At 37.2% G+C, this 11,500-nt stretch overlaps 2 protein-coding genes across 5 annotated transcripts; one reads left to right on the forward strand and one right to left on the reverse strand.

Moving 5' to 3' along the window:
* Positions 1-266: 266 nt before the first annotated feature.
* Positions 267-1,071, forward strand: LOC108686213 (cytochrome c oxidase copper chaperone). Its single transcript, XM_018191375.1, has 2 exons — positions 267-438; positions 688-1,071. Exons 1-2 carry the CDS (start codon positions 338-340, stop codon positions 770-772), a joined length of 186 nt encoding a protein of 61 aa, XP_018046864.1. The 5' UTR covers positions 267-337; the 3' UTR covers positions 773-1,071.
* Positions 1,072-1,756: 685 nt separating this feature from the next.
* LOC108686198 (zinc finger with UFM1-specific peptidase domain protein-like) lies at positions 1,757-10,753 on the reverse strand. Of its 4 annotated transcripts, none has more exons than XM_018191351.1 (9): positions 10,525-10,753; positions 8,207-8,446; positions 5,226-5,485; positions 4,410-4,713; positions 3,886-4,316; positions 3,403-3,805; positions 3,205-3,332; positions 2,921-3,144; positions 1,757-2,830 (listed from the first exon to the last, which is right to left on the reverse strand). In XM_018191351.1, the coding sequence occupies exons 1-9, from the start codon at positions 10,542-10,544 to the stop codon at positions 2,786-2,788; spliced, it is 2,055 nt and encodes a 684-aa protein (XP_018046840.1). In that variant the 5' UTR covers positions 10,545-10,753; the 3' UTR covers positions 1,757-2,785. The 4 variants fall into 4 exon arrangements, with proteins under 4 accessions (XP_018046840.1, XP_018046841.1, XP_018046842.1 ...); XM_018191352.1 differs by lacking the exon at positions 10,525-10,753 and adding an exon at positions 10,010-10,050; XM_018191353.1 differs by lacking the exons at positions 8,207-8,446; positions 10,525-10,753 and adding an exon at positions 5,647-5,830.
* Positions 10,754-11,500: the final 747 nt, after the last annotated feature.

Raw genomic sequence — 11,500 nt, forward strand, 5'->3', positions numbered from 1 at the left:
TTAATTACATTCTCATTTCAAATTTTTCAATTTAAATTTTTAGAAACAAATATAACTGATTTTATGAGATGCGAATATACAAACATTTAAGGTATATTGAGTTACGAAAATAAGTATTTTTTGCGTAATTTGTTTAAAATTCTTATTATTTTAATTTATATTTGCTATAAAAAATATAATTTTCTTTATTGTTGATTGTCGATAAGTTATATTACATGATTTGCAAAATTTACTGCAGAGGCGCTTAAGGCATTCCTTACGTATTTCTACGCAATTTGATATTGTAAGAAATTGATACAAAATTGTGAGACTACTAAGTTTTTTATAATTATTAAAAATGGGTAACTCTGCAACAAAAATAGAAGCAAAGCCGGAAGAAAAAAAGAAACTAAAACCTTGTTGCGCCTGTCCTGAAACTAAGAAAGCGAGAGACGAATGGTGTGTAACATAATTTTTTAATCACGAATACGAAGTTGTGTTAGGTTAGAAATGTTGTTATATTTAATTTATTGAACGGAAATCTTAAATTTATATTTTAATACAGCTGTTATCAGTAGTTACGTATATTCCATTTTAAGATTATGTTTAAAATTAATCTAAGAAAATTAATATTTATTTTTTTTATGAAATACTATTTTATATATATATATATATTTTATATCATAAAGTTATGTTTTATATTTTCAGTATCATAGAAAAGGGTGAGGAAAATTGTGGCAACCTCATAGAAGCACATAAAACGTGTATGCGATCAATGGGATTTAATATATAAAACATAGAAGAATAATATCTTCATACCAAAGAGACATCTTTATCATAAAGGGCATATTCCACAAAGAATCTTGAGAAGTCTCAGGTTATAAGCATATTTACATAGATACATATTTATGTATTTATGTCTTTGTAAATAATTTTTTTTTAGACTTAATAAAAAATGAACTATTGTTTATGAAGTTCTAAAAAAGTAATACAAATAACTTATTTTAAATGAGCTTCAAGAAACATGAAATAGATTATTGTAATATAACTATGTAAGAAAAAGAAATAAAATTATACTCTTCTTTTTCTTCATTAAGATTTATCAGTCTAAGCTGGTCCTTTCTTTTTGCTATCATTGGCATAGGATGAAAGAATAAGGAGTGAAGTCATATTGGGAATTCTAACAAAGCATATATTTTAATTTGATGTGTGGCTAATGCGAAGGTTTTACTCTTGCATAACAATTCCACAGCTTGGTTTCTCTGAACACTCCAAATAATGAACAGATTCTTAAATCGATATATGGCGAAATCTTCAATACTATAATTGCAATTTATCGTTTTTGACAATTTTTACAGCCAGTCAATAATATAATGTTATTGCGACGTGGTCCTACTGGGCTGAAAGACAAACTTACATTTGACTGGTGCATCATAAATATCGAAGCTATAAAATAACGACGCGACGATCCCAAGAGGCATCACGCGTCCTCATAGAATGGTCGCAAATATATTTTTAACTATAATAAATAGATCTTAGATATATATCAGTACAATTTATGAAATATGATAAGAGTAATAATAAGAATGTACTAACTCACATAACCGTCAAGTATATAATATAAATAACAAGTAAATGGACTTTTTTTTTCATCTATCTTCTCATTCACAGCATTGCGTTGGACTTACGAGCTATGACATAAGTAGCCTAAAGTCAATAGGATAATTAAATAGAATATTTGTAATTAATATGAAAGTAGTTGTACTTTATGTGGGTAGGTGAAGTACGATATAACGAAGAATGTGCAATATATGTGTGGCATGTGTGTGTGTGTGTGTGTGTGTGTGTGTGTGTGTATGTGTGTATAGTATATAATATATATATAATATATATGAAAATGCGATTTTTTGGTCACTTTTGCAGACACTCCAGATTCTTTTATAGAAGCGTTTAGCAATCAAAATGCGTCAAAGAATATCTCTTTCATATTGTTATATAAAACTTGTCATAAGGTATGCACCGTACGGCTCTCGGCACTTTTTATATTGACTAAAAGTCGACATCGCTTTGATGGAAATCTTTGTCACAGATTGTAAGTTGTAGAACGAGACAAGTGCTGGGAACACCGCGTTGATTCTGGAGCGTTTCCAAGAGTGTATCCGTTATTAGTGAATGATTAGCGTCATATTGATAACAGCATCACAGCTACGAAAAAGTCTCGTTTTCCAAGCTCTGCCACGGCTTTTTCGATGGTGCAACCGATCGGTACAAGACGATTGGTCGACTAAGGATTAGCACAGCCTGTTCAGTGCGACGAAAATTGAGCAGAACATTTTGGACAAGAAATGACGATCGATTTAACACTATGTTTCCACGGGCCTTTCACCCCACCTTGAATCTGATAATTTTCTTCGCAAAAATTTACGTGCACAATAAATTTTTATTTAAAATTAAGTATTTCTTCGTTCAGAAAAAGATTACTCGTTTACAGCGACGCGACGAAGAGCCATTTTGATATTTAAATATTAGCTCCGCAAAATTGTTCACCGCGTCACAGGCTTCGCGCGGGCACAATGATTCAAGAAGTCAGTCCATCATTAACGACTAGAGAGATGCAAGAATATATTGTTAAATAATACGAGATCTGCAACTATGTATAATATACTACAATGGAATAAATCTGCTAGCGGTAGAAGAACATAAGACATCGCGGTCACGTAATTTCAAGGATATTGGATAAGATTGGTTTGAGGCAGTAGTCTATAGTCTTTGCCCGAGGCTTGATTATTTCTCGGACCAGCAACTCTCACCTGTCTTGAGGAACTCGCATTGATCGTAATACTTTACTTTGCTGAAAAAAAGAAATACGAGAAGTGAGATTAACGTCGTGCATATTGTTAAATAAATAAGGAGACTATTTGAAGGCGCCTGTATGCATTACCTGGTATTGCGCTTCTGTATCCATAGTACCGGTTACAGCTACAACTTGATACTGTCTGGCCTTCATTGCTGCGGTGGATTTTCGTACGAGCCTCATCGCTCCAGGCGCGCTACTCGTACTATTGAAATGTGCCATTTGCGGTGGACTATGGCTCGGATCCAACACCAACATGGTTATTGAACCGTCCCTTAACTGTTCCACGCCCATGATTGTTCTGCTGTGCCCTAAATTTATTTGAGTATGTTAGTTTGGTTTTTCTGAAAAATATAAAAAAAAACGCTTACCTTGATGTTGAAGATAAAGAGGTGGTTTGAAGTCTTCGCACCTTTGAAAGTATTGCAAGACCCAATTGAACAATTCAGGATGACCGCCGTCTGCGCTGGTAGGTCTATGAAAGTCCACCAGTTGACACCTGTACGAAGTCAGGGAAAAAAAAGTGTGCGTCGTATGACTTGGTGATCAATCGCGTTCATGGAACTTACTTTATCCTCAAACTAGACAGCAGCGTGAATACCTCCGTGGCGCCGATCCACTTCCTAGTGTTAACGAGTTTACCGCCGAGTTGTTCCGCGCCCTGGATGTCAAACCCTTGCGCCCACGCCCACTCGATCATCTTTTGCAATCTTGAGATCGATGGCATGGAGCTACGCAGAGGATTCTCCGTGGAACTGTTGCCACCGGCACCGGAGCTCCACGCTTTGTAAACTAGATCGTTGTATCCTGTGTGCTGCAAGAGAGACGAGATTAGCATCTGCATATTTCTGTAACCGCAACCCCAGCCCTTATCGCCGTAAGTCGATGCGTAATGGTCCACAGTGGAACACATCCAGGTATTCACTACATTACTGCAAGCCTGACTAATGGCTCGTACTTTCGGGACCAGCCCTACAAGAGAATAAATAATGCCAAGTTTCTTGGATAAAATTAGACACTTTTGCGTAAAGAATATTATAAATCGTACGTACCGCGCGTACAAGAACTGCCGTCGTCGATACCGCTACTCTCGGCGACTCTGAGCTCAATTTGTCTTTCGAAAAAATCAGCCACTGTCATTTCACCCGCATACACAGCCCGCTGCATATTAGTGACACTCTGTTCTCTGAAGTTACCCTGATTGTCCATACCGTACTGCGCTCTCAACATCTCGAATTCGCGCTGTTCGCGTAATTTCCTTACTTCCTTTTCTCTCCTCTCCATGTCCTTCGCTAGCATACGATCGGTCGACACGTCTGGCGTCACAGGCGACGGCGTACTCTTCTTGTTGAAGTGCTCTTCGATGTGTGCCATTAGGTCGTCATTATTTTTAAATAATGTACTAAGACATACTGGACAGGCAGGCGTAGAGTCGCTACCGATAGTAGCCGTATCAGATTGTGAACTTGTTCCGTTTGCAGGGCTAACAAAAATAAATCATCGTTAAACAATTATCATAATTGTGCTATAATTAATTTACTATTATCTCTTAAATACATTGCACGTGAATGCGTACCTAAGTATATCTTTGTGCTCGATATTGACATGTAACTCAAGATCAGAAGAATTTGGAAAAGACGTAACGCAAAGGGGGCAGTTGAAGACTCCATCCCGTGATGGCGGTGATTCCGGCGGGAAGGAAGGCGAGGTGAGATCAAAGTGTTGGCGATTGATATGCTCTTCCAATCTTAGTGGACTGTCAGAACTGTAGGGGCACATCGGGCACTCCTGCACTGGAAGTTTTGGGGAAGCGTGTGAGCGTAGTTGTAGATTTAGGCCTGAACGCAGCGGTGAACCTTGACCTGCTGCACCCTCTAACACTAAACAAGAAGAACATGTTAATTTTCATTCACATTCTCAGATCGAATATAAGGCCTGTTTTTTTTAGCTAAACATCTTGCACAGTTTGTTTTTCCTCCTCTTCTGTTCACAGAAAAAAAAAAAGATGAATTATGCAAGTACCAAATAGGCAAGTCTCCAGAGATAGATTTTGAGTAAAGTATGCTAATTTTTTATAGCAAAAGAGGACAACAAATTTCGTATAGAATCTAATATCTAACAATACCGACAAACTACTACCAAAAATGGGAGCAACAAAGCCAAAATTATTCGTGTACGTAGCTCTTTCTCAGTTTTTGCTAACACAGCATATCAATAGATCATCATCACAGATCCTAATGAGCCAACTTAATGAGCACACAAATGGCTATGAATCTGCAGTAGAAATATAATCAAATTTGCTATCAATCTGTCAGCAAATTACTAGTACATTTTGCTATCTAAAACGTTCAATTAAAAAGGACAGACTTATAATCTGAACAATGTCCATTACCAGCATTGGCATTACTGTTGTTATTGTTGTTATTATTGTTCACGTTGGAACTTGCTACTTGGACCGGCTTTCTCAACGATTGCTGTTGTTGCTGTTGCTGCTGCTTGATGCGCTGATTCACAGAGCTACCCCAGCCGTTCTGCAGATGAGGTGGTCGCAGAGACATGGATGGTGAGAGCGCTCGACACTCGTCGCGTCTGTTGTGCTCATCCATTAGCGAGTCATCGTCAATAAACGCCATCATATCATTCTCCGGGGTGCTGTAATATATACAAGTAACAGCGTTAGCCGATCTCTCTCCATTGGAACTACCAATAAAGCGAGTCAAACAATATTCATGCACGAGCGCGCATAGATACGAATGTCATAAGTATTGTTGACTTGTCGGAATACTTCATCCGTATTACAAAGCACGTATTACATTTCGGTCAACAAATTCCTCTCGCATTCCTCGACGCGTCGTCGCTTCCTTGTTTCCCACATGAATAAATCTGGTACAGCTTCACTAACACTTGCACGTTTGTTCTATCAGAGAGAAACCTCTCTGATTCTATCTCGTCGAGATGAGTTTTGCAACTTCTTTAGATTCACCCAAATATGCCTGTATTTTGTTTCATAGACAGTTGTTGACACAATACGCTATTAGCTATACCGTTCGATTCAGTAACATGTAGTAACAGATATTTGAAACCGTTCGGTTTAGTTCGCTCTAATTTTGTCTGATCATATGGCTCGTTGGCGGGAAATTAAATAACAGTTATCGATGGTTTACTGATGGTAATACTGTTACCAGACGGTAAAGTGTCGATATATAGAAATTAAACTTAATCATATCAATAATATAGGTAATGATAATATCAATAAATGATAATAATTGATAAACTATAATTAATATTTTAATTGCCGTAAAATTGTATCTAATATAAAAACAGATTAAATCGTGCAATCTCCAATACATTCTATTGTTTTAATAATTTTGTTTTTAAACTCATAATGATTTCAACTGAGACATGATTAACTGCACATTTCGGTATCAATGCAACTGTGTTCGGCTGATTGAATGATGCAGTTTTTCTCCAGTGTTCGCATGTTCATCTGAGCTCAGCACAAGTATACACAAAGTGAATCCGACAAATTTGTTGGGGCCAGTTGGTGTAATTATCGGTACAAATACAAATAATACCGGTACAAACACATTTCATGAAACGCTGAAAAGCGTGAGTGTAATCACGTGGTATCAATGTTGATATTAGCGTCTCTACACATACATGATGTTATACACTTTTCATGCATTTTCATTGTTTAGCGTCAATTTTTTAATTAATCCTAAATAGTCTCAGAGGAAGAGAGTGACAAACTGGTTACGTGAATAAGTCACATTTCAGTGTCCACGTCCAATTAGGATGGGAGCACGTAACCAGTTTTCTTCAATCTGTTCTGTCTATGGAGTTTTGCTCCAATTAGAGGAAGAATATTTTATCATTCTCTTCCTCTGAGTCTCTCTAATATATCCTATTGACCTATTTTGATGTTGAAAAAAAATGAGCGTCAAACGTCAGCATGAAAAGCACTTTTAATTATTTACGTCATGACAAATGATTTGTATTATATACTCATGGAATTGTAATATTATTGTCATCAAGTACAATTAATATACCTGATAGAACGTAAAAAAAAGCAGAGTAAAAGTTAAAATTACATTGAAGAGGTGCGAAAAATATTCAAGAAAGCAGTCAATTTTGCAGATTAGAGTATAACTAGTAATGTGATTTATTACACAGAAAATGTATATTTATAATTTCAAATCATTTCTGAATGTTGCGAGAGACGTGCTACGAAATAATAAAGAAAATAATAAAGAAAGGAAACATTCACAGTGTGTAACAGTTTTAATATGCACCAGTATGTATACACTAGTATGTGTACACCAGTGTTCCCAGTCAAAATCACTATAAATAAATCGAGAAATAATAATCGTCGAGAATCTTAACTAAAAAGCTATTTCTACAATATATCTATTTTTACAACTGCAAACATTATAATACGAGATTTTGCAGAAATTATTGATTAGATAATATTTTTAATTTATTTTGAGATTCTTTCTTAGTGTATGTGTGATAAAACTAAACATAATTCAAATAATTATCATCTCGGATAATACACGGACGGTGTACTGTCTCGGATAAATGCGATTTTAACTGATTGAAAACGTTATGATTAAAATCCGCGACATATATATATAACTAAATCTGGTTCTCAGCTAAACATAGAGATTTCCGATCGAGATTTACACTCAACAGAATAATTAGCTAAACGATATTCCTTAGACAATATTTATTAGATTATTATTCATTTTAACATTTTTCGTATTAGGTTTGCTTACATCTTTTATTCTCAGAATCTTCACTTTCTCTTTCTTTAATATCTAAATCAAATATATATTTATCTCGTTCTAAGTGCGAAAATTTTGGGGATATCGAGCAACGCGAATAGACCTATGGTTGAACTTTTACCGAAACATTCTTGGAAAAATTAATTTCTTTTATATTTTTATCTGTTCTATTATTATCATTTTTATTTATTATTAGAAGAAGATGGAGTAAAATTGGATAGGAGATTGAACTAATAGAGACCATCTATTTTTGTAATCAAGCACGTTGTGAAATGGAAAATAATAAAATAGAAAGTAGTAAAAATTTAACTAGACCGACTAGGGAAAATCGAAGGAAAAATACTATCTATTTTCAATGTATCTTTAGTAATAATTTAAAACAATTAATGCAGTAATTTTTTACACTTATGTAATGTACTCTCCGTGAAAAATTTAATGAATTTACTCGATTTTATTTCACTTTTTATTATAGTGCGATATTATAAATGTAACAATACGAATTAAAAGAAATTTATATTCCACTTTATAGAAAGATGCAGTGTGCAAGAAGCAAGAAGAGAACAGTGTTACTTTATGCATTCTAATGTACCTCGGAGTCAGGTAGTCCAGATGAGCGCTGTTAACGTGGACCAGCATCTCCGTGGGCGAGATTTCACCCAGGTCGCAGAACGGGCAGTTGGCAGCGCCCTGGAGATGATACTGCACCATGTGCGACCGCATTTCCTCGTCGTTGAAGCCCTCCAGGCCGCAAATCTCGCACGTGTAATTCATCTCTGGCGGTTTATTGGACGCCATTTTCAGGGTGTCCGAGGTAGCGGCCTTCCGGATCCTTTGCCACATAAAATTCAGTCGAACATCATTAAGGGAAGTGCGAGGATTTATGATGCCGGTACTGTTGATCGTAAATTTAACACCGATTTGCGCGCACTATCCGCATTGCGAGTAACTGGGATTAATTCGACATTTCCGAGGTAAATAACGGAGGAATGTAGCAACGGCGAATGGGATTACGGCGAATCGTTACGTAAATATCATGTATTTACACCGAACGTCCTCGATTATATTGATGAGATTAAAAATAATGTATTTTTTATGATAACACACGTACACAATAAATAAAAAAATTTAACAATATAATTAATAGAATAATTTATAAAAATAATTTATATATAATAATATAAATAATAGTATATATAAAATTTATAAAATAATAATTTATAAAATACTTATAATTACATATAATTTATATATTCGTAAAATACAAACTATAAATAATTAACCTTTACAATATCAATGTGTATTAATATTAATTAAGAAATAGTTATGTATAATTGGAACACAAGAATCGTTGCCATTTATTTTATAATTACTTTTTTTCATTCCTTTTCTGTAGATTTTATCTATTTATCCTATTCATTTCGAAAGGAAAAAAGTTAGGAAGAAAATGCTTCCACCGCGATCGAACGACAAGTAGGATAATGCAACGGGGGTGAGGTCGCGAGTGATTTTTAGATCCACTTATGATAGTGGATTAGCATATACGACAGTTTGCGAGAAATAATTTGACGTTATGCGTGCGATTTCGATTAGCGTCTTCGATAATCGATATAGCCTCAAAATATCTTGCGGCGAGCGAATCCGCAACTTCCGGATGATTCGTATCTTCCTTCAACTGATTTCATGGGAGATCAATGTTAATTAATTGATTGATTCAATGAATAAAGAAACGCGATCGATCAAATCTTCTTTGCCACATTCTAAACGGAATATCGAATATCGAAGATCAAATTTAATTGAATTGAATGGAACAGTGAGGCTGAACATGTATTTTGACACTATCGGTATAATCTAATTCCCGAAGCACCAGCAGAAGCACTCGTTCCAACGGACTCTTCGTGATATTTTAAAATGGTTCACGGTGGTGATATACGAACACCTGGGAAATTTAACGTAGCGCGGTATCGTTCGATTTTTCTCACATTTCTTTTTTCCCTCGAGTGCGTGATCGAACAGGGGGACATCCTTTTCAATGACCATGAAATAAAGTTCGACGCTAACAACAACTAGTAGTTAGCGAATTGCAATGAATTATTTTTAGAATCTTTTCCCTCTGCTGATGTTTTAAACATAACAATTGATACGAAACGTATCGGGATAATATCGCTGCACTTGTGGTGTTTTTCCACAAGAGACACAGATGACACAACTCTTGCTGGAAAGCACCCCTAATCTATTAGATCACTATGATCGACTCCAATTAATCCCACTGCAGTACAATCGACTCAGAGTAATCGACGGACGGTCGGACTGGAACCAGAAATGCGTTCCTCCCGATCGAAGCACTATTATCCATACATTTGAATCAAACGCTGCACTTAAGGGCTTCTCTCACCTCCGGCGATTTTACCCCCGCAACAGCACGATTATCAGCCGTGTCTAATGCCGTATCGCGACGTCGGAGCGGCGAGTCAATCGATGGACTCTCGCCAGCCGAAGGCCAGCAGGAGGTCCGTGGCAGTTCATAACTCGTTCCCCGCGATAGATGGAAGGCTGATTCTCGCGATCAACGGCGTCGTCGGCAACGACGACGAGACGCATGTAACGTCGCCGCCGTCTCGCGGATGAAAGGGGTGAGAGAGAGAGAGGGGAAGAGGGAGGACGTCGCGACTCTTTTTATTTGTTCGCCCCCGGTGAAACTAGGCCACCGAGTGACTCGCGCGAGAAAACGACCACTGTTGGGTTGGGTTGACCCATTTCTGGGTCCCTTGCACTGATGAGTACGCGTGCACTCGGAAGCCGAACGTCTGCGGTCTACCTTTTCCGCGCGTGGCCGGGTGTCCCCCCGTTCTTCCGTTCTTCTTTCCTCCACGAACTTCCGGCGCTCTTCCGCAGTACTTGTGCACTCACCGGACTGTCGGATCGATCATTCGCGCTCTTCTCGTGGTAGGCCCGCGCGTTCGTCCCGCGGAAGCGGGACACCGCCGATCGCCTAACACACCGCCCCGTTGCTCGGCTCCATATGACAGGCACCGCAGGCAGTTCTTTCCGTCGATCTATTCGTCGGGATGATTTTACGACTCACTTCCCCACGCGCAGGGGAACCTGCCACCCGCTGCTGGCGGCCGCGCGACCCGCTCCGACGCCACCCCCGACGATGCTTCCAGCGCCGCTCGACACCCCTTCGGAGAATACGCTGTCGGTAACGGCTGACGTTCCTCATGAGGGTAGCTAGTGGGAAACTAGACACGCGGTACCGGCGAAGCTATCGATCGTATCGTACTAATTATAACAATAATTGCAGTATTAATTACATTAATTACATTATAGCTATAATTACAATAATAATATTTACGATAAGATATGGTTATTATATAATTTCTTTATACTGTCAAGGAAATAACAATTTTGCTAAAGTATTTAAAAATTTAGTAAATATATACCGATTTGAAAATAATTTTGTAAGACTATCATAATAATTGGAATCTTAAGCAGATTTAGACGAGCAGCAACAATTGAGTAAGCGTTAATCGCTATGTATGTATATTCTTCTAGATTTGAAAGTCCGATTGGATGATTTAGAAGAGTACATCAATAACAGCGAGCGTTCACTCAACTGTTGAGTCTGCTGACCGCAACCATTACTATGTATATATTACTGCGGTAATATTCAGGTATGTAGTAATACATTTCAATAGTGTGAAAAAAATCACACTGCAATAATACTTTTGTGTGTCAATAATATAATAACGTCTGTGTAATTCCCAGTAATATTCCTAGCAATTTTCTATAATGTTTCTATGTAATGATCAGTAATGTCTCGGCACTCGGTCTTTTTCTTAAGAGATAAATCACACGCGGCGAATATGACCTGTCAATTGCGATT

Source organism: Atta colombica, unplaced genomic scaffold, assembly GCF_001594045.1.
Source record: "Atta colombica isolate Treedump-2 unplaced genomic scaffold, Acol1.0 scaffold166, whole genome shotgun sequence".
NCBI lineage: Eukaryota > Metazoa > Arthropoda > Insecta > Hymenoptera > Formicidae > Atta > Atta colombica.

What these genes read in the sequence shown, in the direction of transcription:
- LOC108686213 (XM_018191375.1), top strand. Translation starts at nt 338, where the DNA reads ATGGGTAACTCTGCAACAAAAATAGAAGCAAAGCCGGAAGAAAAAAAG. An exon ending in AAGAAAGCGAGAGACGAATG is followed by an intron (nt 439 to 687) that starts GTGTGTAACATA and finishes TTATATTTTCAG; the next exon opens with TATCATAGAAAAGGGTGAGG.
- LOC108686198 (XM_018191351.1), bottom strand. Translation starts at nt 10,544, where the DNA reads ATGATCGATCCGACAGTCCG. An exon ending in ATGATCGATCCGACAGTCCG is followed by an intron (nt 8,447 to 10,524) that starts GTGAGTGCACAA and finishes TATGTGGCAAAG; the next exon opens with GATCCGGAAGGCCGCTACCT. An exon ending in TCTTTATCTTCAACATCAAG is followed by an intron (nt 3,145 to 3,204) that starts GTAAGCGTTTTT and finishes AAATAAATTTAG; the next exon opens with GGCACAGCAGAACAATCATG.